Source organism: Vigna unguiculata, chromosome 3 (genome assembly GCF_037176805.1).
Source record: "Vigna unguiculata cultivar grain cowpea cultivar isolate G323 ecotype 2 chromosome 3, ASM3717680v1, whole genome shotgun sequence".
Taxonomy (NCBI): domain Eukaryota; kingdom Viridiplantae; phylum Streptophyta; class Magnoliopsida; order Fabales; family Fabaceae; genus Vigna; species Vigna unguiculata.
The window spans coordinates 3316873-3340955 of record NC_140794.1 but is presented as its reverse complement, the minus strand read 5'-3'; the positions used below and the strand labels follow the sequence as shown (position 1 = coordinate 3340955).

Here is a 24083-nt window from a genome sequence, read left to right as displayed (position 1 = left end):
ATCCATATTTATAGAGGGAGAGGTACATTTGTTTTACTTCACTTTTAGTGGCAAATGGTAACATAAACTCGATTTTAGTAGATATATAAGTAAACTTATCTCTTGTTTAAGATTTTTTATACAAGTCATATATGTTTGAAGCTTAAGACTATATATTAATAGTAGTTTGATAGTCTTTTAATACCGAATAATACAATAAGTTAAAAAACAATAAATCTTTTAATAGCAAGCGACAATAATAGGTCAAGTAAAATGTAAATTTGGATAGGATTGGTATCATTTGAAGCAGGAAACTTTAAATCTAACTCAATATTATGTAATGTAAAGTTTACACCCACCTACTTATACAATGTAAAACTCATCTAATTTTCGACTTAGACACTAGAGCAACAAAGACTTTCTATGTCGGTTCTGAAACTGACATAGACATTATCGATATAAAATGTTTTCACTCTTTATGTTAGTTCTAAAACAACCTAACATAAAAATTTTCTACTAAATTCTCCATGAAATCCTAATTTCACCATTCCTCATTACCTTTAAACTCTCAACAATGGCACAAGATCTCAAACCTTTCATCTTTGAGTGAGCAAAAACATTTATTGGAGCGTGGAGAACAACGATATTACAACGAGTAGTAGGGATGACAACGGGTCGGGTCGGGTCGAGCATAGATAGTACTTACTCGCTACTTAACCCACAACAAAAAAATCCACATATTACCTCCTTTTACCTACCGGATACCCATTTAAAAAATACTTACCAGTATCGACGGATACTAACGAATATTTATTATAAATTTTTATAATAAAATATAAATAAAATTACAAAAAATATATATTAAATAAAATATAAATTAAATTAATTATAAGTTAAATTTTAATTTTAATTAAATTTAACCTAATAACATATTAATTAAATTTTAATTTTTATTAAACTTAACTTAATAAATATAAATTAAATTTTAATTTTTTGTGGGTAATGGATATCGCACTCGACCCAAATGAATTGGATAGCGAAGAGAATAAAAATTGCGAGGAGAAAACGAAGGAGTGACGACGAGGGAGGACCACAAGAGAGAGGAGCAAGCAATGTGAATGCAGGGAGGAGACTTCAACAAGAGAAAGGAGAGCAACACTGTGTTGAAAAGGGAGAAGAAGTGCAAAGGAGGAGCAAATTGAGAAAATTGAAGTGAAGCACGAGAAGGGAAAGATGAAGATTTCAGATATTATATTGATTACAGTGACTAACCAACATAAAAAGTCTTTTTTTTATAATAAAAGTGTCACCGCTTTACTTTTTTGCTTAACTCGCATAAAAAGTCTTCTACTTTACTACAAATTTGTCATTGCATCAATTCTTTATACCAATTTTAGGTACAACTTGCATAAAAAATCTTATCATATTTATGAAATTGTCATTGCATCATTTATCATAGTAGATAAATCATTACTAGCATAATAAATCGTGATAAAACATTGTTTTTGCACTGCTGAGGATCTCTACATATAAACCAAATTGGTAAAATGTACTTATATCTTCAATTATTTTCAAATACTTACTATACCAAATTTTATTATGAATTCATGAAGGTTCGGCATGTGAAATATTGTCATTAAATACTCTTACATTAATTTAATATACTTTTGTCTCTAAACCTTACATCCTATAGTTTTGTCCCTGTAAAATGAATGAGCATGTGATGCTAAATACCAGTTTGCCTCCAATAGTTGAAGCTTAACGCACTCCATTTTCAACAAGAATCATCCTCTTAAAGAATTGTGATAGAGACCTCTTGAGGCTTAGTTTTATCAAGGAAAGCAAATCATTGCAAAATTCTAATTTTTTCCTTCTTCTTTTTGTCTTGATAATTTTTAGTATTTCTATTTTGGCTTGAGGCTTAGTATTTACCCTTCCTTCACTAACTAACCTACAACATTTTTATGGAAAACTTTTTAGTTCTCTTTCCTTTTTATATTCTCCAAAGTCTATTGGTTTTGGTTGAACCCTTTTAAATTCATCTGTTCACCACCAAATAATTAGCACACGGAATACACGAACTTTACGTGGATCAAATATTTTCCTAAATGAAAATTACGAAAGATAAGTTTTTCTAGGGAACTATTATTTTTTAATTAGTAGTTTAATTCAATCAAAATTAAATATAATTAAATTATATTGGATTACTTAACGGGTAATTTTTAAACACATATTTATTTATTAAAAAAATATTAAAAATATTTTTTTTAACAATTATAAAATAACAATTTTGGGTTAGAAAGAAACGGACATACTTCCGTGAATAAAGTAAAAACAAAGTATTACCGGTCCACTCCATGTTCTAAATGGACCAAGAAAAATCGATCCAATTTAGCAAATAAGTCACTTTTTTAATTAATTTTCTTAAAAACTGGCATAAACATATGCATTTATTTTTTTATAATAAATATAAAATTATAACTAGAAAATTAATTAAAAATAATAAACTATTACTTATTTATTTTATAAATAATATTTTATTATAAATAGTTATATTTGCTCATGTATAAATGTACAGTATAACACAAAGAAAAATAATCATAAACCTGGATAAACTAGTATATTTGAAAAAAAAAACACCATATTTTAAGAACAATTTCTTAGTCTGATTTACTGGTTAACGAATTAAAAGTAAAGATTTGATTGAGACAATTCAGATTCTTTGATACTCGCTGCTAAGTGAATGTCGAGTGCAACCAGATAACCATTCAACGCTTTGAACCTTTGGAACTCACTCTAAAGTAAGCGAACGTTCAATCAAAAAGTTGTACCCAACATTTAAAACTACTAGAGCTCACTGAGTTGAGTTATGTGAGTGGTGTCTAACAATTCTATAATAAAATATTCGATAAATAAAAAATTGTATTTATAATTTAAATAATTTAAATAATTTAAGTACATTGTCTATTTTTTTTATTTATTTTCGTGAAATCACACTAATTTTGATGGGCCAAATGTTAAATAGATTGAAATAGAATAGAGTGTATTGAATTCTTTTATTTTAGGCAACTTACGTAATAAAAATATAATCTTATTTTGTTCGCTTTATTCTAAAGTTTTTAATTAATAAATTTAAAAGATTAGCATGTCCTTGATCTGAGATTCATATTTGATAAATAAAGTATTGTATTCAAGATTTGTAAATAGAAGATGTGTGATGAGAAAATAATATGTTATTAAAAAGAAATCCTATAGATTATTAAGTATATATTCATAATGAAGGAGTGCACCAAATAGTTCATTCCGAATAACCATCATCATATAGTGAATTTCATTTTTGAAAGAAAAAACAACTTGCAATGCAATAAAGGGTCATACAAAACCATAAAGGCCCGATTTAAGTATAAATAGTATCTTGGAATTTTTCTTCCTGCACCCCATTGGCATGATGAAATGGCAGTTTTACCCTACATGTGTTTGTACGCACTTCTAATGATTCTTCACCGTTTCTAGATTTATTCTGGTATATTTTCTCTATCTATATATTTACTGTTTGGGCAAGATAGATCAATACCTTCTCATCTTAAATTAATAAAATTAAGCTTAATTAAATTTTAAGTTCATGATAAAATTATAATTTTTAATTGAGTTTATGATCGATTTTGTTAGTATATTGATTAGTTAATAAATTTATAATTTTTAATTGAGTTATCACATACTCATAATTAATTCTTTTTATTAATGGATGACGTGATGGTTAAAAGATTGATATGATTATATGTTATCATTCAACTGTCATCAGTTGTCATTTTATAATTTTATTGTTTTAAAATTTTATAATATTATAATTTATAAATTTTATAAATTTATAATTATATAATTTTATATTTTAATAATTTTATAATTTTAATTCAAAATTGTGTTAATTATAAAATTATGATTTTATGATTTGAATAAAAATTTAAAATATATCATAATTTTATATTTCATAAAATCATAATTTTATAATTATATAATTTTGAATTAAAATATAAAAAATTATAAAAATATAAAATTATAAAATTATACAATTATAAATTTTTAAAATAATAAAATAATACGCAAGTAGGATAACATGAGTAAATAATAATCAGTTATTTGACTGTTACATCATTCAGTTAACAATAAAAAGATAAAAAGATAACACAAATTCCCACTTGAAAACATTAAATATATTGACTACTCAATCAAAACACATAAATATATTAAATACTCAATTAAAATTTCCAAATTTATTATATACTTAAAACATAAATAAACCATAAAAATAATATATTAATAAAATCACATCACATATACGATAAAATCTAATTTTATTGGTGTTTCAAAATAAAAAAATTTAAAAAACACAATATTTTTATTTTTTAAAATCAAGATTCCATATAAAAACATGGAAGATTAAATAAAATGGACGACGAAATAATTTAAATCATAGGCAGCAAAAGTAAGGAGTTTTACAGATGTATTTCATTTTTAGTTTATATGTTATTTTAATTTTAATTTATTGAATTTTATTATTATTTATTTTCTATGAATATATCATTATTTTAGCTTCTATGAAAACTATATACTGATGAAATATTTTTTATATGATTTAAATTATTGGTTAAATGATTTTACTTGTGACCATGACATTGTGATGGTTATATTTTAAAATAATAATAAATATAACAAAGTAAATGAAGTATTAAGAAGATAAAAAAAACAATAATAAAATTAAAACCCAAAACATTATATAAGGAAATTAAAATTTAATTAACTATTTTTAATACATGCGCTTCTTTCCTAAATAAAAATGCTGTGAGAAGGCTCGTATTAAATTAAAATTATTTAATCAATTCAGCTTTATCTATTATCATTTTTAAATTGCTATTAAGCAGTTCACATTACACGCATTAATTTTAATAAAATTTTATTTCATGCTTACTGAAATTTTTTAAAAAAAAGGAAAATTTTATTAAACATGTACATTTTATGTCAACCTAAGTTAAAAAATTAAAACAAATTGACAAATTCTAAAGATTGAGATTGATAGACCCGAGTCAAACGTTGAGACATATCAATCTGAGCCAAACATCGAGATAAGTTAACTTAGGTCAAAGGTTAAGAAAGGCTAAATCGGGCCTATGGTCGAGACATACCAGCCTAAGTTAAAGGTCGAGATGGACTGACCAAAATGAATGTCAAGACAAGTCCGTCCAAAATAAAGATTGAGATGGATCAACCCAAAATAAAGGCCGAGACAAACCTATATGAATCGATGGTCGAGATAAATCGATCCAAAATAAGATTTAATATGGATCACCTAAAGTTCTAAGTTGAAACGGGATGACTCAGACTGAAAATCAAAATAAATTAACATAAACCGAAAATCTACGCATTCTTCAATCAAAATTCGACCAAATAAAATCGATTCAATCCCAAGTAAATTTCATATACATTCAAGATAATGTTTTGCATCAACTTCTTCCATCACATGTTAAATTGACGTACACATAATTACTTTTCAAAGTTCTCGTAACCAAAAATCTTAAAATTTCTAAATACTAATCATATTTTTAAATTTTTAGAATGTACGAGATTTTGTATTTTCACAATTTATCTTAAAATCGTTATCTCCATATAATATATGTAATATATCATTAAATTTTCAAAGCAACATAACCAGACCACGGACCAAAACAAATCAATCAAATAAATACCAATATGTCCACAATCACCAAAACATGTTTTTCATTTTAACTACAAGTTGACATTCACTACATTTTCATTTATTACGCAAATCCATAATAATAATAATAATAATAATAATAATAATAATAATAATAATAATAATAATAAAAACCACAAAGACTAAATAAAACTAGGAAAGTTTTAACTTATTTTAAGAGAACTTAATATACAAATAAAACATATAACTACAAATTTAAACTAGCAGGAATTTCTCTAATTGTTTTAAACATCATGTACAAATTTTAAACTCAAACGTGCTAGTACCAGGATAAATTAGAGATACAAGGAAAATAAAACTTAATCTAAGGCAACATCAAGTCTATTTATATTGTATTAAGTGTTGTTATTTTTTATGAGATAATATCGGGGAAAAATAAAACTTGACTCAAATCTAAATAAAATCTATTTATATTGTCTTAAGTGTTGTTACTTTTAGAGATAATAACTATTGATTAGAAAAAAAACACATAAAAAATATTTAAAAAAAAATAGAAAATTGTGAAAGGAAACATACTTATGAGTAGTTTCTTTTCAATATAGGTTTCTTATATTTGACAAAAACATTCAGGATTTCAAGTAGGTTAATAGTAAATTTTTTTATATTTTAGAAATGAAGTTTCAATTAAAAAAGTAATTAATATTTCAATAGCAAACAAAACAAATAATTTTTATTAATTTAATATGAGTATATTTTCAGTATAATAATTTATCACTATCGACAAATTAAAAACTCCTCAATAATTATAAAATCAATAAATATATTATGAAATAATTTATACTTAAATAATATCATAAAACCTTTCCAATGTTATTATTTAATATGAATGTAAGAAAACACATTTTGTGCCTGCATTTTAACACTTTTTAACTGTAAACATAAAGATAAGTGAGAAGTAAAAAACAAAAAAAGGAGAGAGATGAAAGAACAGATTTTGATATTAATATGCAAAAGTTACGTAAAATATATATTGTCACAGATTTGTTAGTGACAGCGTTGTCCTATGTTTATTAAATATATTTATTAAATAAAATAGATAGATATCTGAAAACGCAAAGGACAATCAGAAATGGTCTTCCCAATTTTGGCGGCGTTCGTTATGTTAAGTGGACAACCTTTCATTCATTCAAAGGTGCCCTTATTACCGTTTTGACTTTAATTCAATTTAATTGTTCTCTTACTTTAAAAAATATAATGATGTAATTTTCTAAAAATATTTAAATCAGTTTCTCAAATTTAAAAGATTAAAACGATATTAATTTTTATATTCGAAATTGACCTCTTTGATGTGTTATATATAAATTTATGGATTAAATATGTTTTTTGTCATTCAAGTTAAAGTGAATTTTAAAATTAGTTCATTTTCGAAATTTTATACTAATTTAGTCTTTCAATTTTATAAATACGTAAATTTAGTCCTTCTTACCAAATTTTGTTAAGTTTATTTGACATTTTAAATGCATTTTATGATAATATTTAAGTTAATGTTGAAGCAAAAATGTGTCAAATGATGTAAACAATTCAAATACTATCATGAAATGCGCTTAAAATGTCAACTAAACTTAACAAAATTTAGTTAAAAAGACTAAATTCACACATTTTGAAAGATGAAAGAGTAAATTAGTCAAAAGTTTTGAAGAAACACTAATTCCAAATTTCACTAAAACTTAAGGGACAAAAACGTATTTAACCCTGAATTTATTATATATAATTAATATTTATTTATTAATAATTTTAATATTAATTAGATCATGAAATTTATATTAATGTTTATAGAAATTTTGAGACTTGATTGACATCTTATTAATAATGAAATTAATTTGAAAATAAATAATGGTATTATAAAGACAATTAAACCATTATAATTTGAAAACACTTCTCTTTTATTATGAGTTTCTTTTGTGGTGTATTTTTTTTTAATTGTTTTGGATTTAGTTTTAATAATAATGCAGCGACTTTGTACTATCAAGGCGAAAATAGGCCACGCATTAGTGCAAACTTAAAATTTTAATTTTATAAAGTGGGTAAATTTTAATTATATAAGAGTATATAATTGAGAAATAATATAAAATAAACATTTTTGAAATTAAATTATATCAATTATTTTCTAATTTTTGAATAGTTTAAAGATAAGTATCATATTAATAAATTTATCATATATAAAAATCTATAATATACTGTAAAAAAGCTTTATACTGCAAAAAACAGGTGTATTCGGAAACCAATTAAATCTAATAGAAAAGGAAAACATATTAAAAAAAATTAATCAATAAAAAGTAGAATCTTAAATTCATTTTTTTTATCATGTTGATCTTTTGAGAATTGAAAATGCTATGCACTTATTTATAGTCAAATTTTATCATTATTGCTCTTCGTTGGATTTAAACTTATGTAACTTTATCTTGACTTGAAATGTTAATATGATTCCAATGGTTTGTAAGAGATAGGCACACGGGGAGAAACGTTCTAGTGCATGGAGATCTATCTCATCCTCCTATGTTTGTAATAATATTATTTATTTATTTTTGTGTTTTTAATAACATCTTTTTAGCTCTTATATCAATTAAGGGTCATTTCATTTTATTTCATCTGTTTATTATATTAGGAGTTTTAAAATAATAAAATATTTACAATATTTAATTAGACCAAAATATTTTATGATTTTATTTAGTTTTTCACAACCTTATATCTTTACCTATGTAAGATAATTAGGAAAGTCAATGTATTATTTTATTTAATGAGTTAACATTATTCATACACGTGAACAACTACATATATTTATAATGGATCATTTATGATACATACAAAGGAATCTCTCACCTTTATCATGTCACTACAAATTATGTATTAGATTTTTGTCAACAATGTACCTCACGATTAATCCCATAAATCCTATTAGTAATTTGTGATTTTTATTACTAATTAACATTTTCGTCAATAAATTTATCGATGCATAAAATTTCCACCAAATCTAATGATATTTTGCTGGTATATAAAGAGGAAATGGGCGTGGAGAAGAAAAAAAAAAAGAGAATGAAGAAAAAGAGGAAGAGAAAAAGAAACAAGAGAATAAATAGAGGAAAAGAAGAATTTGTTTTGATTTAGTAATCACCGGTAACTTTCCTTATATTATTATCGAAAAATAAATATATCCTTTTATCCTTTGTCAATATATTTTTTTAAATTTAAATTAAAAAAAATTTATCATAATTTAATAAAAAAATTAAAGAAATCATTACTTAAAAAACTATGTGATAATTAAATATCAATTAAAAAGGTCAAACAAAAATAATGTTAATTATTAAATTAATTTTTTATTATTGAGACAAAATAATAATTATTCTTGAAAGAGAACATGAAATATAAGAATAAAAACAGTGTTGCTATTCAACTTTTCTTTTTCTTTTAAAATAAAAAGAAAGAAAATAAATAAAAGAGATAAATATAATATGTAAAAAATTTAAAAAATAAAAAATAATGTGAAAGAAAAAAAAATTAAAAATATATTTTTATTTTTATTATATTTGATTTTATATTTTATTATATATTAAATTAAATATTGTGTTTGAAATAGAAAAACACTTAATTTAATTTCCATCGATCTACATATAATTTAAAAATTTTAAATCTCCAGGTAAAGAAATAAATATTTTGGTGTCGAGACAATTTTATCCTTTGATAAATAATTATTTTTTTAAATTAAAACAATTGTTTTATATTTTCACGTAATTACTTCCATTCGATTTATATGTTGTTAAAAAACTTTATTTTTTATTTAAAGACTCTTCATATCTTTGATGAATTATTTGCGGTATACATTAGTGTAATTTGCATACAAGAAGAGTCAAATTGAGTTCTAAAAATATGAAAATAAGTTTTTGGAATTGGATCTATAATCTGAATTTTTTTGAGTATTATTTATTTATTTATTTTTAAATAAAATAAAAATATTTAATAAAAATAATTATTTACAAAATAAATAAAAAAATATTTATACTAAAATTTTAAAATTTATTTATAATTACTTTTAAGATTAAAAGAGTGAATACATTTGTGTGTTGAATTGTGTTTCTCTCACTTTCTCTTCATACGTGTAAGAAAAAAAATTCTATTATTCTTCAAATCATTCTGTATAAATTATCTCTCATCCCTAAAACCAAACAAGTTGAATCGTTTTTATTAAAGAGTAAATCCCTAAATCCCTGTAAGCAAGCACGGGCCTTTTGTAGTTACAGTCCGAGTTGGCTTACGCGGGGTCATCTACAGCTATGCGGATGAATGAAGCAATAGTCCATAGACCAATAGAAGTTTAGTTGTTTCAAGCTTCAACGCCCCAGAACCACGCCTATTATCTTTTCTTCTCCCTCTTACTTTTTCTCCCTTTCGTTTCCTTCTCAAAAACGCAACCAGATTTCCTCATCCCTGTTATATATTTCGTGTCGCATTTCCCCGAGTATCTCATTTAGGGTTTTTGTCACTGTGCTCGAGAAGAAGAAAACAATCGTCATGGCGTCGCAGGAGCACCTCGAGAAGATGCAGGCACGGCAGAATTTCCGGAATCTATGGCACACCGATCTCATGAGTACCATTCAGGCCGATACTCCTTGTAAGGAATCCCTCACTCTCTCTTTCTCTTTCTCTTTCACTTTTCCAATTTCGCTTTTTATCTTTACACTCATGTCGTCTCAACTCTTGATTTTCCGCAGATTGTTGCTTCGCGGTGTGGTGGTATGTGATCTGGAACTTTCTTCTGCCTATTCGATGTTTTTGTCAAATCTGGTTCTCTGGATCTAATGACTGTTCTTTTTTCTTTTGTTTTTTTTTTCCTCGACTGGACACGGAAACAAATCTTTCATTTTCAATTTCGCTGTTTATTATATTCGACTTTTAGATCCAGGATTGACGTTGACTTGCATTGACCGACGAAGTATTTTAGATTCTGCTTAAAATAGTTTCCACTCTCTGTTCAAATTGATCGGTTTTATTTTTGTTTAGTTATGTACTTTTAAAGTTATGTGGGTCTGATGAAGAAAACATGAAATGCATTCCTATTCTTGTTGAAGGGCATGGACATACTATGCTTATTCCGAGTGGTGTAAGATTGTCCTGAACTGACAAAAGAGTTTGTACGCGGAAAATGACTATAGGGGAGCGGGTTCTCAGGTTCTGTCTTTGTGTATAATAGTATCTTGATGGTGGTAGGAATCTGGCCTCTTTCAGTATCTTATACTGGGTGGAGGGTTTATTTGCTAAACCTCCACAACAGAGGAAGGGTTCTATGAGAATTCAATCAATCTAACAGGTTATAACAGAGTGAGATGGTATTGAATAAAGTGTTACCGAAAATATTTGATACCGTATCGATTGATAAATATTGAGATCTTTATTTCGGTTGTGTATTATTGCACACTAGTATTGTATCCCCAAGGAAACTTTGTTACCGTTGAGGATCTGTTGTGTCTTTGTAGCCACTAGCCAGTTGATAAAGTCTCACGGCTTTTCGTATGGTACTGTGCTCAATGAAGTCAGTCGTCTCTTTTGTGAGTTTTCTTAGTTGGATTGGATCATAATATAATTTCTGTAGATTTTTTGAGCCTTTAAACTTGATGAATTTGTTTTATATGCACAACGGTGCACTCTTAGTTGGATCAAAATTTTAACTGGTCTACATTTTAGTCATGAAGTGAATTTATTTTCTGCAGTAATTAATCTAATTTTCTTTTGTCCCATCATAGTGCACCGTGTGTGTCTTATCTTCTTCGCAAACGAGCTCTTTATGATGACATGTCAAGGTAATTGATTGATACTATTTCTGTTTTTCTAACATTCCAAAATATTTTTTTTACATACTCTGTGTTTTTGACATATCTGTCGATTTATTTTTTCCAGATACACATGTTGTGCTGGTTACATGCCCTGCAGTGGTAGGTGTGGAGAAAGTAAATGTCCTGAATTTTGCCTTTGCACTGAGGTATAAAAATCTGAATCTATTTTTCCTTACTTTTATTTGTACCTGGTATTGTGTCAGCATGTCATCTCTCTCTATCAGTCAGTTTGGCTGTGATGCCTTAACCATTGCATGATATTAGTCCAAGTTTATAACAGATAATGGTATATCACATGTAGTAATTGTCGAAGACTTCAAATATGATTCAGGTACGAATTAATGGAAAAATAAAACGCATTGCATGATTTTATGGTTAGGCTAATAATTGTTTCCAACTTTTGAGAGTAGCTTTGTTTGTTACTACTGTTATCTTGTTGTGTTAGGAATCATGAATGCGACGTTTGATATAAATGATTAACTCTTCATGGTGAAGGGTAAAAAGGGTGGGTTAACTGTTTAACCATCAAATGAAAATCTGTTGATCTCTCCTAGTGAAGCTAGGCACTACGCAAATTTTAGATGACAGCTTTACTAGCAATAAAGGTAGTTGAATATTAAGGTTGAATTGATCTCTATACTGTTCAGGATTTTTAAATTAAACTTTCTAAATTTAAGGATCCATTGTAATTTGAAAATTTTTAATTGAACCTTACTGATATTGTCTATTGGTCATCATCCAGTTAGAAATTTTTGAAACTCTAGGGAAACAGTTCCAAACTTATAACAATCCGAAAATTTAACCAATATTGTAAAATATTGATGCTCGAGGTTTTAAAGTTGATTTTGAAAACGTTTATGATCAAATAAAAAAGCAGCTGAATTTCTTACACGGTTTTAGATAGCAATGTCCTTCAAAAGGGAAAATGTGGTCCCAGTGGTGTGTCATTGTTAATAATGAACTGAAGCCTTTGTTATCGTCAAAAAGGACCTAGGAAGGGGTGGGCGTATTAAGTAAGCTGTTGATTCCATTTTTTAAGTTAAACCACAATTCATGTATTCGTTACTGTTCTTTTCATTGTAAGTTGTTGAGTTATTGTGTAGTTTAAAAGATTGGAAATGTACTGAAACTAGATTTAGAGCAAAAACTAACTGCTTTATTTAAACTTTGGGTGTTTGAAAATGGCGTTTTGAAAAATTATAAATTTTTATTTTCCATTAAATAAATGCCACTCAGGATTGCTTTGGAGCTTGAATTTTGGGTGTTGAATTGTATGATTGTTACATATAGCAAGCTATATTTATTGACGTGTGTATCGTTGTTTCAGGTTTTCCTCTGCTTTGGAAACTCAGTTGCCTCAACTCGCTTTCTATTGCAAGATGAATTTAACATTCAAACAACGCAATGTGATAATTGCATTATTGTACTTTCCCTCTCTCTCTCTCTCTCTCTCTTTACTTTTCTCTTGCATTCACGGCCAGATACATGCAATTTTACTTTTTCAATGATATTCAGTTAATTACATGTAACTCTTCTATTTAGGGTTTCATGTTTTGCCTTCAACAAATTGCATGTATATTCTCGATTGTTGCCATGATTGTTGGAAGCGAGGAAATTCAAGAGGCTTCTCAGTTGCTATCTTGTTTGGCTGACCTTGTGTACTGCACGTAAGGCTTCCTCTTCTCTCTCAAGTTTCAATTAATTGTGCACATTATATTGGAAGGAGTTTGTACTAAATATATTCTTCTGTTTATTTGCAGGGTCTGTGCATGCATGCAGGTAAGTTTGTTAATTATATCTGACATGATTAATCATGATTAGTGACGGATCTAAGATTCTAAGTTAGTGGGATAATTAGAAATTATATGGGTCTCAATCTAGCAACATTTTAAAGTAAAAGTAAAGAATTAGGAGGAACAAAATTAGGGGACGGGAAATAATTTTTTTAGATATTTGGTAATACTTTAAACAAAATCAAGGGATGCACCTGCACATCTCATGTACAAGTAAGTCCGTCACTAATCAAGATGTCGTACTCATGAACGCATGAAAATTGACACTTGAGGAATTTTTTTTGCAGACTCAGCACAAGATTGAAATGGACAAGCGTGATGGGAAATTTGGACCCCAACCAGTAATGGCAGTGCCGCCCCCTGTTCAGCAGATGTCACGCATTGATCAGCAAGTTCCTCCTTCTGTTGGGTATGCACCACAACCTGCATATCCACCACAACCGGTTTATGGACAGCCCTATGGTTATCCACCTGCCCCACCACCTTCTCAAGGATATCCATCTTCTGGATACCCCCCCGCTGGTTATCCCCCAGCTGCCTATCCTCCACCAGGGTACCCCCCATCTGGCTACCCTAAGTGATTGCTTTAGCTTCCATTGTATTCTCTACAGCGCTAGTTGATTGGTTCATAAAACAATCGCACATGTTTGTGGTGAAATGCAATAGTTCCATCTCATCTGTTGATTATTTTGCATTTCCCCTTGCAGGTTTTGTTGTGACTTGACACATTATAATTCCTGTCGTACTTCGATTTTGTATATTGTTCTCGTTGGTGTTCATAAATAGTTAACTTTAACTTTTTATCTGCAATATGCTGGTATAATGCACTGTTCCAAATATGTTTAGAAAACAACTCGTGATTAAATGTGTGATGGAAACTTGGCTATTAGCACTCATACATTAGTAAGGATGGGAGTAGGAGTGGCATAGGTCCCTTTTAGTCTGACCCGCTTTTGTACGCAAAAACAGGTTGGGTTCGGTAAGTCTGTTTAGATGGAGCAGTTTGACCAACACAACCTGGCCCGTCACTTGGCGGGTTAGCCTGCCAATCTTGACATTTTATTTTTAATTTTTGATTTTTGGTTTTTGACTTCACCATAGGAGTGCGGTGATGATGAGACGAAAGTGCGTGGGGTTTTGGCGGATTGGGAGAAATGGTTGTTGTTTAAGGAAGTTTTCAGGGTTTGAAGAGAACTTAGTTTTGAAGTGAGAATGAGAAGTTGGTTTGGGGACGAAAATAACTTCCATCAATAATTTGGTAATGGTTTTGCCGTGGTGTGTTTGGGAGGGGTAAAGTTGAACATGTGGTAGTGGGAGTGACACGAGCATAGTGAAATGGGTGCCGTTTTACTCGATAAGGAACAACATCCATGTTGTGGCTGCCATTAGATCTCAAAAAATCATAGCTGCCATGCAAAGATGTGCAAAACCTTTCAATCGCCGGAAACCCTCGTGACTCGTTCAATTGAACCAACAACACATGAAATAACAACGATCTCCTATACAGATTAAGTTGAACGTTGAGGAAGAGAAGAGGAAAAGTGTGAACTGAGATTCTTTGAGTGTTGAGGAATAGAAGAGGAAACACTAAGCATAGCAAATCAAGGAAATGTGTGGGTTGTGGGTAGGCATGTCAAAGCGGGCTAGGCTCGTCGGACTAGGCTCGTCGGGCTAGCCCGTCAGCCTGTCAGGAAAAGGGTGGTCGGGTTATAATTTTTAACCTGTCAATCCGCTATAGTCCAGCTTGCCTAGCACACCAAATTGGTAGGCTAGTCCGTCCTAGCCTACCAACTTTTTTTTTTATGTTTAAAATTAAAAATAATTAAAAAATTTATATTATATATATAATAAACAAAAATTTGAAAAAATAATAAAAAGTTAGCAAGTCATTAAGGTGAGGCGAGTTGAATTGTCCAATTCCTTTTCTGATGGAGGGCTAACTTGACCTAACTTGTTTTTGGTGGACCAAAACGAGTCATATTGATCCGTTTTGTTACTCCTAGTTGTACGTTGGTTTGCGGAAACCCGTCCAATGGACTCATTGGGTTACAAGTAATGTCATGTCGGACTGTAACGGGTTCATAGGTTTAACCACCTAACCTGACCTACCTATTTCAAGTTGAGTTGGCAGTCCGATTTATTGAATCAAATCCATTTTGTCACTGTTAGGTAGCAGCAAACAGATATGAGTAGTGCTTATTTATTAGTGATTATCTATTATTTTTTTGTTTCTTTTTTATTACTTTGTGTATACCAATAAAAAAATACTTGTGATTTTTTTTATAGACGTGGATACTTAGAAATATTTGTAAATATTTTTTTAATTTTATTTTTTTTAAAAACCTTAACTAAAAATAAAAAATATATAAAATCAAACTTTAAATCATTTTTAAAAAATTAATATTTTGTTTAGTAATTTAGATTTACAAATTTTATATTATAATATCGTTATCTATCTCATTATAAAGCAATAATTAAATACAATTAAACAATCATTAATTATATTTACATGATAGATCATTTTGTTAATTTATAAGTGTTAATAATTTAAATTATAATAGTATTATGTATTTACATCATTATAAAAGTATAATAAAATTAATTCTTTTATTTTAATTTTAATTTTAAATAATAAAGAACAAAATGGGTCAAAAAATTATTACGGATAGATTGGTCTACTTTTAGTTTGTTAAGTTTGTCAATTTGATTGATTGGACTCGTTAAACCAAAATAGATTAACAGATACAATAGATTGACAGGTTAAAAATTTTAGCCCAAAATATCCAATTTTGGTTGAGTGAAGGTTGGTCGATAAATCACAACTCATTTTATATGATTTTTTTGTGATAAAAGTTTACATGTGAAAAGTGATCAAAGAGATAAATAAAGGCTAGGGGTTAGGGAAGACCTATATTATTAGTTTCACCTATTTATTTATTATATATATTTTAATTCTTTAATGTTCCGTCTGACATGTTATGTTTTATAGATATATTTATAAACAAGACTTTACTGGGTTTTGTTTATTACATAAATTATTTTTTATTTTCTAATAACTGATTTTAGGAGATAAGTGTAACATTTCATTTTAATAGTTTTTACGCTATCAAACAAAACATTAAATTATGATAATCCAGAAGTAGATGATAGTAATATGTCAGTATAAGGTAACAATACAGTCATCCTTAAAATAACTATACATATATTGTCTATACATACAGCCTATACTAAGCAAAAGGGGTTACAAAACACCCAAAACATCTAGGCGGAACAAAAGATGGCAACTATCGCTGGAAGCGTCCAAACACCACTCAACTCCTGTCCAGGAGGGGTGTATCCTCACCTGCACCTATATTTGCTCACGCCATTCAATAAGGACGATCATTGCAAAAATAGAAGACACACAGAACACACAACATACAAGAAGGGTAAGCTAACTTAATTAAGAATAAATCATGCAATTTGGTAGTTAAGCATCAATCAGGGTTGATCACACAATTATCAGAATCATCCAAATCACCACAACCATAACACAATATCACCATTCTAGACTCAATATCCAGATTATGAAAGTGACATTGGAGCTCTCGGTGGCTTGCACTTGTGACGGTTCCCAAACTCCGCAGAGTTTTAGGCACAAGGGATATTCACCCAACCACTCCTAAGGTAAGTCCCCTTCGCGTCTATGACGGATCGGGTCCATAGACTAGGACCTCCTGCTACTCCTCCCGACATAATCCATTATATTCTATATGAGTCTTAATGGTTATTAGGAGCATCAGGATACCACTAATATGAGTCCTCATGTCCTTACATTTACTAAAACCATCTTCCTTAGAATTTTCCTTGAAATCCTAACTCCAACACATTCTCATATAGACCAATTTCACACAATTCCATCACACTGACTATCATGCATAAGGATCACATACAAGACTAGCCATTATCACATCAATCCAATTAGTACAACTTCATTAAATCAAAAACAGAGAAAGAACTCAATTTCTGCAGGGAATCTCGCTTAGGCTAGAGGGTCTCGCCTGAGCTAGAGAGTTGTCTCGCTTAGGCGAGCTGCTCTCGCCTGGGCGAGACCTCTTACAGTGGCAATTCAATAATCCTGAGCGAACTCTCACTCAGGCTAAGCTGGCTCGCTTAGACGAGAAGTTCTCTCGCTCAAGCGACTCCCGCTCACCTAGGCGAGACTTCGCGCAGTGACAAAGGCTATCTTCTGATATTTTCGCTCAGGCGAGAGCTGCTCGCCTGAGCGAAATTACCAGGATTTCTCATATGTTCTTCACATGCAGAACCACTCAAATTCATCCAACACTCAATTTCACACAAGAGGCAGTTCCAAACACAAATTAAACACATAATCAAGCAATTCAATCACTCATGAACACATTTCATACGAGAATTGGGCGAAGAGTCAGCTTCCCTTACCTTTTTGCCAAGAATACAGTTTGGTGGAATCAAGCAAATTGTGGGAGAGCAGAATTTTCAGTTTAACCTAGGAGAATCCATCACCACGACATAGATAAGGAAGAATTACACGATCAGACCCAAAATTCAGAGGTTAACTAGTGAATTCTGGTTGGAATTAAACCAAAGTAAAGATGGAACCTACCTAGGAGAATGGAAGCCGAGAGAGGAAGCTGCTGAGGGTCCTGTTGAGTTGGTCCTTCCAGAATCTGAGCATGCAACAGAACAGACAGTGAAATGGCAGAACTTGAGAAGAGAGGTTGAGAGAGAATTTGGGCAGCCGAGAAGATGAGAAAGGTGAGAAAGATGGGTATGGTGGTTTTGTTTCTTAATAGAGAGAGGGAAAGCTAAAAAGGGGTATCACAATAAGAACATTTCGGAAAACAATTAGTTATCGTATAAATACAAAAATTATATTGACTGTCATCTTGTCATGATAAAAAAAGGAATAGAATTTTTAAAGCAAAAATAATCAAAGAATAAAGAATACGGAAAAACATTGAAAAGCCTCAGTGAGATTTGAAACAAAATGCTGGTAGTTACTAAATATAACTACTCTCCCTCGAAAATAATAATTTAATCTTAAAAATATCTTAATTATTTAACTAAAAATGTAACAACTAAATTCAAATAAAATGTAACAACGAGTTTTATTTCAATTTGAATGTACTATCAAGATACATATTTTTATTTATATATAACTTATTATATATAATAAATTTATTATTTGTATAGTAGCTATCTTAAAATTATAAAATATACACTTAACTTATATTTTATTTTTTTATATTTTACTTTATTTTAATAAGTGTACTTTTTTATTGTGCCATATAATTATTATATTTATACTGAATAAACTAATAAATTTAAAGCTCCATTTTTAATTAAAAAACTCTTCAAGAAGTCAGCATCCGATCTTTTCAATAACTGAGTTAGGTTTTGAGTTGTATTGAAGTATTCTTATTCTTATTTTTCATTGACAAGTGTGTCGAAGGGTTTTTGTTATAATTTAATAGTATAAGTCGAAAATAAATATTAGGCATTATAAGAAAATATAATTAGGTATAATATAATATTAAACATTTTGAAGATTTAATTTGACGTTTATTATAATTTATGTGAAAACATATTTTAGAATAAGAGGTTTAAATAATAATTTATTTGGCAATAAAACTTCCATGTTTAAGATTGATACACCGTATGCAAGTCAATATATTTAATTTTAAAAGGATAAATAAATATAAGACTTAGTATACTATAAAAAAATTAATGTAATACTATTAATAATGCAACCACAACAATTTTTTATTTATGTTTCTTTAATTAGGTCGTCTAGTTTTCTAAATAATTCAGTGTAACATGAATCTAACGCATATTAGATGTCATGCATCTAAAGAAACCGATCATGCACAAAAATCGATTGTAGTAATTTAGTTATAAGTCTGATAGCTCTATTAAACCATTACTTACTAATTTCTTAAATAATGCTTAAAGTAAGGTTACCAAAACCTGAAATCGTGTTACTATAATTGTTCAAATCAAATAATATTTCGTGTGCATTCTGTCAAATATCGTATATGGTTTACATTAGCTAACTTATAAACAAATTGGTTAAATATCGAAACCAATTTAAGACTCGTTGATGGACCAAATCGCAATTCTAAGAAGTTCATCTAAAGTTAAAAAAAAATGAGGATACTAATTTAAAATGAAAATTAATCATAACATAATATATATATATATATATATATATATATATATATATATGTGTGTGTGTGTGTGTGTGTGTGTGTGATGTTTTCAAGATATTAAGACTAAGTTGTTTATGAGTTAATATTTCAAAAAATATTTTTTGAAGTTTTTCCAAATAACTTATATTGAATAGGTTTTTTACTCCTATTGCATACACTTAAAAAAGAAAAGTATGAAAAAAAAATCATAATATTTAATTATCAATCTTGATAAATTCAACATATAATACGAGATAATTTAGATCTAAAATTTAACTTTCAATTGATCATTCACATCATTCACCGTGAATATCAAAATTTACTTGCAAAAGTGATTAGGTAGTGAAAATTTTCTTGTTAAAAACATTAGCACAACCATAATTTTTTTTTTCTTGAAAATATGAACAAGTTTTGAGTATATATATATATATATATATACTTATTTGATAAGTATTTTCTTAGATCACATTATGGTCTTGTCATTTATTCTGCTATGCATCAAAGTGTGGTTCTCTAAACACACACTTGTGGATTAACATGGTCTCCGCTAATTAAAGAGAAATCTAAAACTTTTTTTTTTTTTCAAATAAAGTGACATACTTTTTAAAATTTTCAAGAATCACAAAATTTGAGTTATAATTTTGGATATCTTAAACTTACAATGTATCTATGGAGTCAATGTATGTAATGTTTATATTACAAATGTGTCATTATTTTATAGGACTTGATTACATATTATTATGAAAACTAAATATATGGACATTTTGACAAGATTTACACACTTTTAGAATCAAATATAGATGAAATTTGATGGATAAACTTGAAAAGTTTCTTTACAAGAATTAGACAAATCAACCTCAAAATTAAAAGAATCAGCAAAATTTTAAAAAAATTACAGGTCGTCAAGGTAGGAGACTTCTTCTAAATATAAGTTGTATGCATGCATGGTGACTTTTTTGGAAAATAGAGAAAAATGTGAAATTGTCAGAACATGTGACGACTTAAATGTGGTTGAACTAAAGTCGTTAGGGAGTGTGACACTTTCTAATATAGCATGTGAAATGGGACACTGTGAGGTGCTATGACGACTTTGTTTCAACAGAAATCCTCATGTACTATGATGACTTCAGTTTTTTTTTTCTTTCTATTTTTCAAGCATTCTAGAGTAACTTTTGGTTAAGTTTTTCATTATGTGTTAAGTAGCAACAACAAAAATTTAAGAATATGTTTGTGCCTTTGTAAGAAAAAATTATTAATCAAAGTACATGATACAATACATTTTGGATTACATAATAATTAAAATACATTTATCTGTGACGTCGAGTGCCCCATGTTGGTCTTCTTCTTGGTCTCTTGGGTCGTCTTTGTTGTTTAGGGGGTTCATTGTCTTCATCACTCTATTGAGTTTGAGAAAAGTGAACAACATATTGAGACTCTTGAAAAGATATTATTGTGAAATAAAAAGTCATTGATGGAGATCCTAGATCGTAGACAAATGGTGGTGTTATGCTAAAGGTGGAAAACATATGAGATGGTCATGCACCAAAGGTTGAGTGAGGGGAAAAAATGTGTGTGAGGAGTGGACTTGGTGCATGGGGGAGTTGGATGAGATGTTAAGGTGAGAAGGGTGTACATATATGAATATTTGACTTTGGTCCATAGGAGACTAGCCAAAAGATTGTTGTGGTGGGTGAAGAAAAATTGAAATAAGACCTAAGATGGTGAGGGTAAGCCTGTATAGGAGGTTGAAGTTGTCATTTAACTTCTTTTGAAACAAAGTCGTCATAGTACCCCACAGTTTCAATTTCACATGCTAAATTAGAAGTCGTCACAATCCTAACAACTACAGTTCAAAATTATTTACATTGAAGTGGTCATGATACCCGTCGGTTTCCAATTTTGCTAAAGTCATCGCATGATCCAACAACTTCAGTTCAACCACATTTACATTGAAGTCATCACCTATCTTGATAATTTCACCTTTTTCCTGCTTTCTAAAGAAGTCGTCATGTATGCATACAACTTTTATCTAGAATTCAGTCACCTCGACTTGTCCTAGATTTGTAATTTTTTAAAAATTTTGTCCATTCTTGTAATTTTGAGATTAATTTGTCTAATTCATGTAATAAAAAACTATATGTAGTTGTTTAATAAGAAGTATGATTAACATTTTTTTTTTCTGCTTAAAATATCATCGGTATTTAGTTGCAACGTATATATTTATATAGTTGATCAATTATTACTATTATTTTAAAAAAGTATTACTATAAGTAATTTAAAAAAAATTGTTGTAAGTAAATATTATCATTGGTCAATGACGAATAAATACATGCATTCACTAAATGAAGATTATTGTTATCTTGATTTTTTTTTTCTTCTTTTGATAGAATTAATCTTTTTGATAAAACTAAAACTTAAGGTTTTGAAATGAATAAAATTAATTTTGAGTATGTTGTAAAATTATTTACAATGTGTTTATAATAATAATGCCTGTGTGTTGATAATATAAAACAATCTTACAAGGTCAGCCAGTAAATATTGTGAACATAATCATCATAAAATGTGAATTTATAATCAAATAATAGTATAGTTTTTATAGCAATAGTAGATGACATATTTTTTCAACATATAATATGTTTAACGTTAGTTTTAGAGATAACATTTTAAATATCTTCCAGATAGAAAGAAAGCATTCCAAATGTATCCAAGACATAAACAGCATCACCATTAAACGACAAAAAGGCTCCCCAAAACAACTTTCTCTTTTTTTCTTGTTTTCTTTCTTTTTCTGATTTTCCTGTGCTGGTAAAACCATTCCTCTAAGTTGCAAACGTTCGAAACTAAACAAAAAATTTCTGTCTTTTTATGACCAAAATTTGTCGAAACTGTGATGCCCTTCACTCACTGCCACTCAATTCCTTCACTTCCCAATCCATGCTCCAAAATCCCAACACCCTCACCAATTTGGTAAATCATAGAGGCATCAAATTAAAAATGATTTTTTTATTAAGAAAATATTATTAATATACTTTTATCACAACTAAATTCATTTTTAGCATGGTTGGAATAAAATCAATTTTATTATTTTCTTTAAAAGAAATAAGGTTACCAAAACCCTAAACCATTTTACTGTAACCTTTCAAATCGCGTGCTTTCTGTCCTTCGTGATGAACTTACACCCACACCCAAAATTGGTATTTGTAAACAACCAAATTAAACCTTAATAAACTGCAAAATGGTTTTCTTTTACAGTTTAGTTTCTATTCTCCACATTTAAAAGGGAAGTTTTTTATGATAATAATAATAATAGAAGATCCATGAATCAGATCCGAAATCTACAAAATTGATGTAAATGAGATAATGATATACAATTAAAGTCTCGATCTTTCCTCTGACCTCTGTATATTTACACATACACAAAAAAAAATTGAAAACGAAGAAGAAAGAATGAAAAACAGAACATGTTGTTCCGATTCTTCTTCATCAATTTCCCTTCCCCAAAAAAGTAAATAAAGGAACATTATTTGAAATAGCATTAATGAAGCTAGGAAGCAGGAAGAAGAGGGTGTTCAGAGATCCCAGAAATAGCCCGGAGTCTTTCAATGAAGGTACCTTGCATATCGTCTGGTATGAAGGGTGTTCTGCAAAGAGGGCACGTTCTCTGATCGTAACCCATCCAACGGTCCAAACATCCTCGGTGGAATATGTGTCGACAATTGGCCAGCCGTCTGATCTCATCGTTTTTCTCGAACTCCGTGAGACAGACGGCGCAGGTTTCGGGTGGGTCCAGGAGGTCGCCGAACTTCACTACGGGGAGGATTTCCCGGATAAGCGTGGCGGAGACGGATTCGAATTCTGGCATTCGGGTGTGGGCTTCGGGCCAAGCAATGTCGGGCTCGAGGAAATCGTGGAGGCCCATGAAACGGAGGACGCCGCAAATGAACCTCCGGAGGAAGCCCAAGAGGGAGAGGAGTTGGAGGAGAAGCTTCGGGAAGAGAAGCTCCGTGTAGCCCACAGGGAAACCCATGAGATTAGAGCTCTTGGTATTGTTTTGGAAGAGAAAAAATGTGCAAGAGAGAGAGAGAAGTGAAAAACTCACAAGGTGTGCTATGCTAAATAGACAGATGAAGAAGAGTTTGAGGTTGGAATGACAACAATGGCAGCTAATAAAGGATACTTTTTTTTTCTTCTCAATCAGATAAATAAAAGCTGCTTTTTTTTTCTCTTTAAATTAATTTTTAACTTTTTTATTTTATTTAACAAGTTTTACAAAAAATACTCACTATTTTTTTTTTACCATTACCATAGATTTTGTTTTATGAGATTAATAACAAAGACATTTAGAAAAAAATAGTAGAAAATGGATTGTCAACGCACGTTAATCTCCGTATTTAAAATTAAAATAAATGTTTACAAAAACAAGTAATTTTTAAAAAATTACTTATTTTAAAAATTTTGATTTATTTCTTAAAAGCACAATTTGTTTTACTAAAAAAAACAGTTTTTT

At 29.2% G+C, this 24083-nt stretch overlaps 1 protein-coding gene and 1 pseudogene across 1 annotated transcript; one reads left to right on the top strand and one right to left on the bottom strand.

Annotated features, from left to right (window-relative positions):
- The first annotated feature begins 9927 nt into the window (after positions 1-9927).
- On the top strand, positions 9928-14177 carry LOC114178315 (uncharacterized). The gene is made up of 8 exons (XM_028064147.2): positions 9928-10355; positions 10456-10477; positions 11485-11541; positions 11639-11720; positions 12902-12997; positions 13117-13241; positions 13335-13353; positions 13655-14177. Exons 1-8 carry the CDS (start codon positions 10256-10258, stop codon positions 13946-13948), a joined length of 795 nt encoding a protein of 264 aa, XP_027919948.1. The 5' UTR covers positions 9928-10255; the 3' UTR covers positions 13949-14177.
- An 8765-nt stretch (positions 14178-22942) lies between these two features.
- Positions 22943-23722, bottom strand: LOC114179261 (brassinosteroid-responsive RING protein 1 pseudogene; annotated as a pseudogene).
- Positions 23723-24083: the final 361 nt, after the last annotated feature.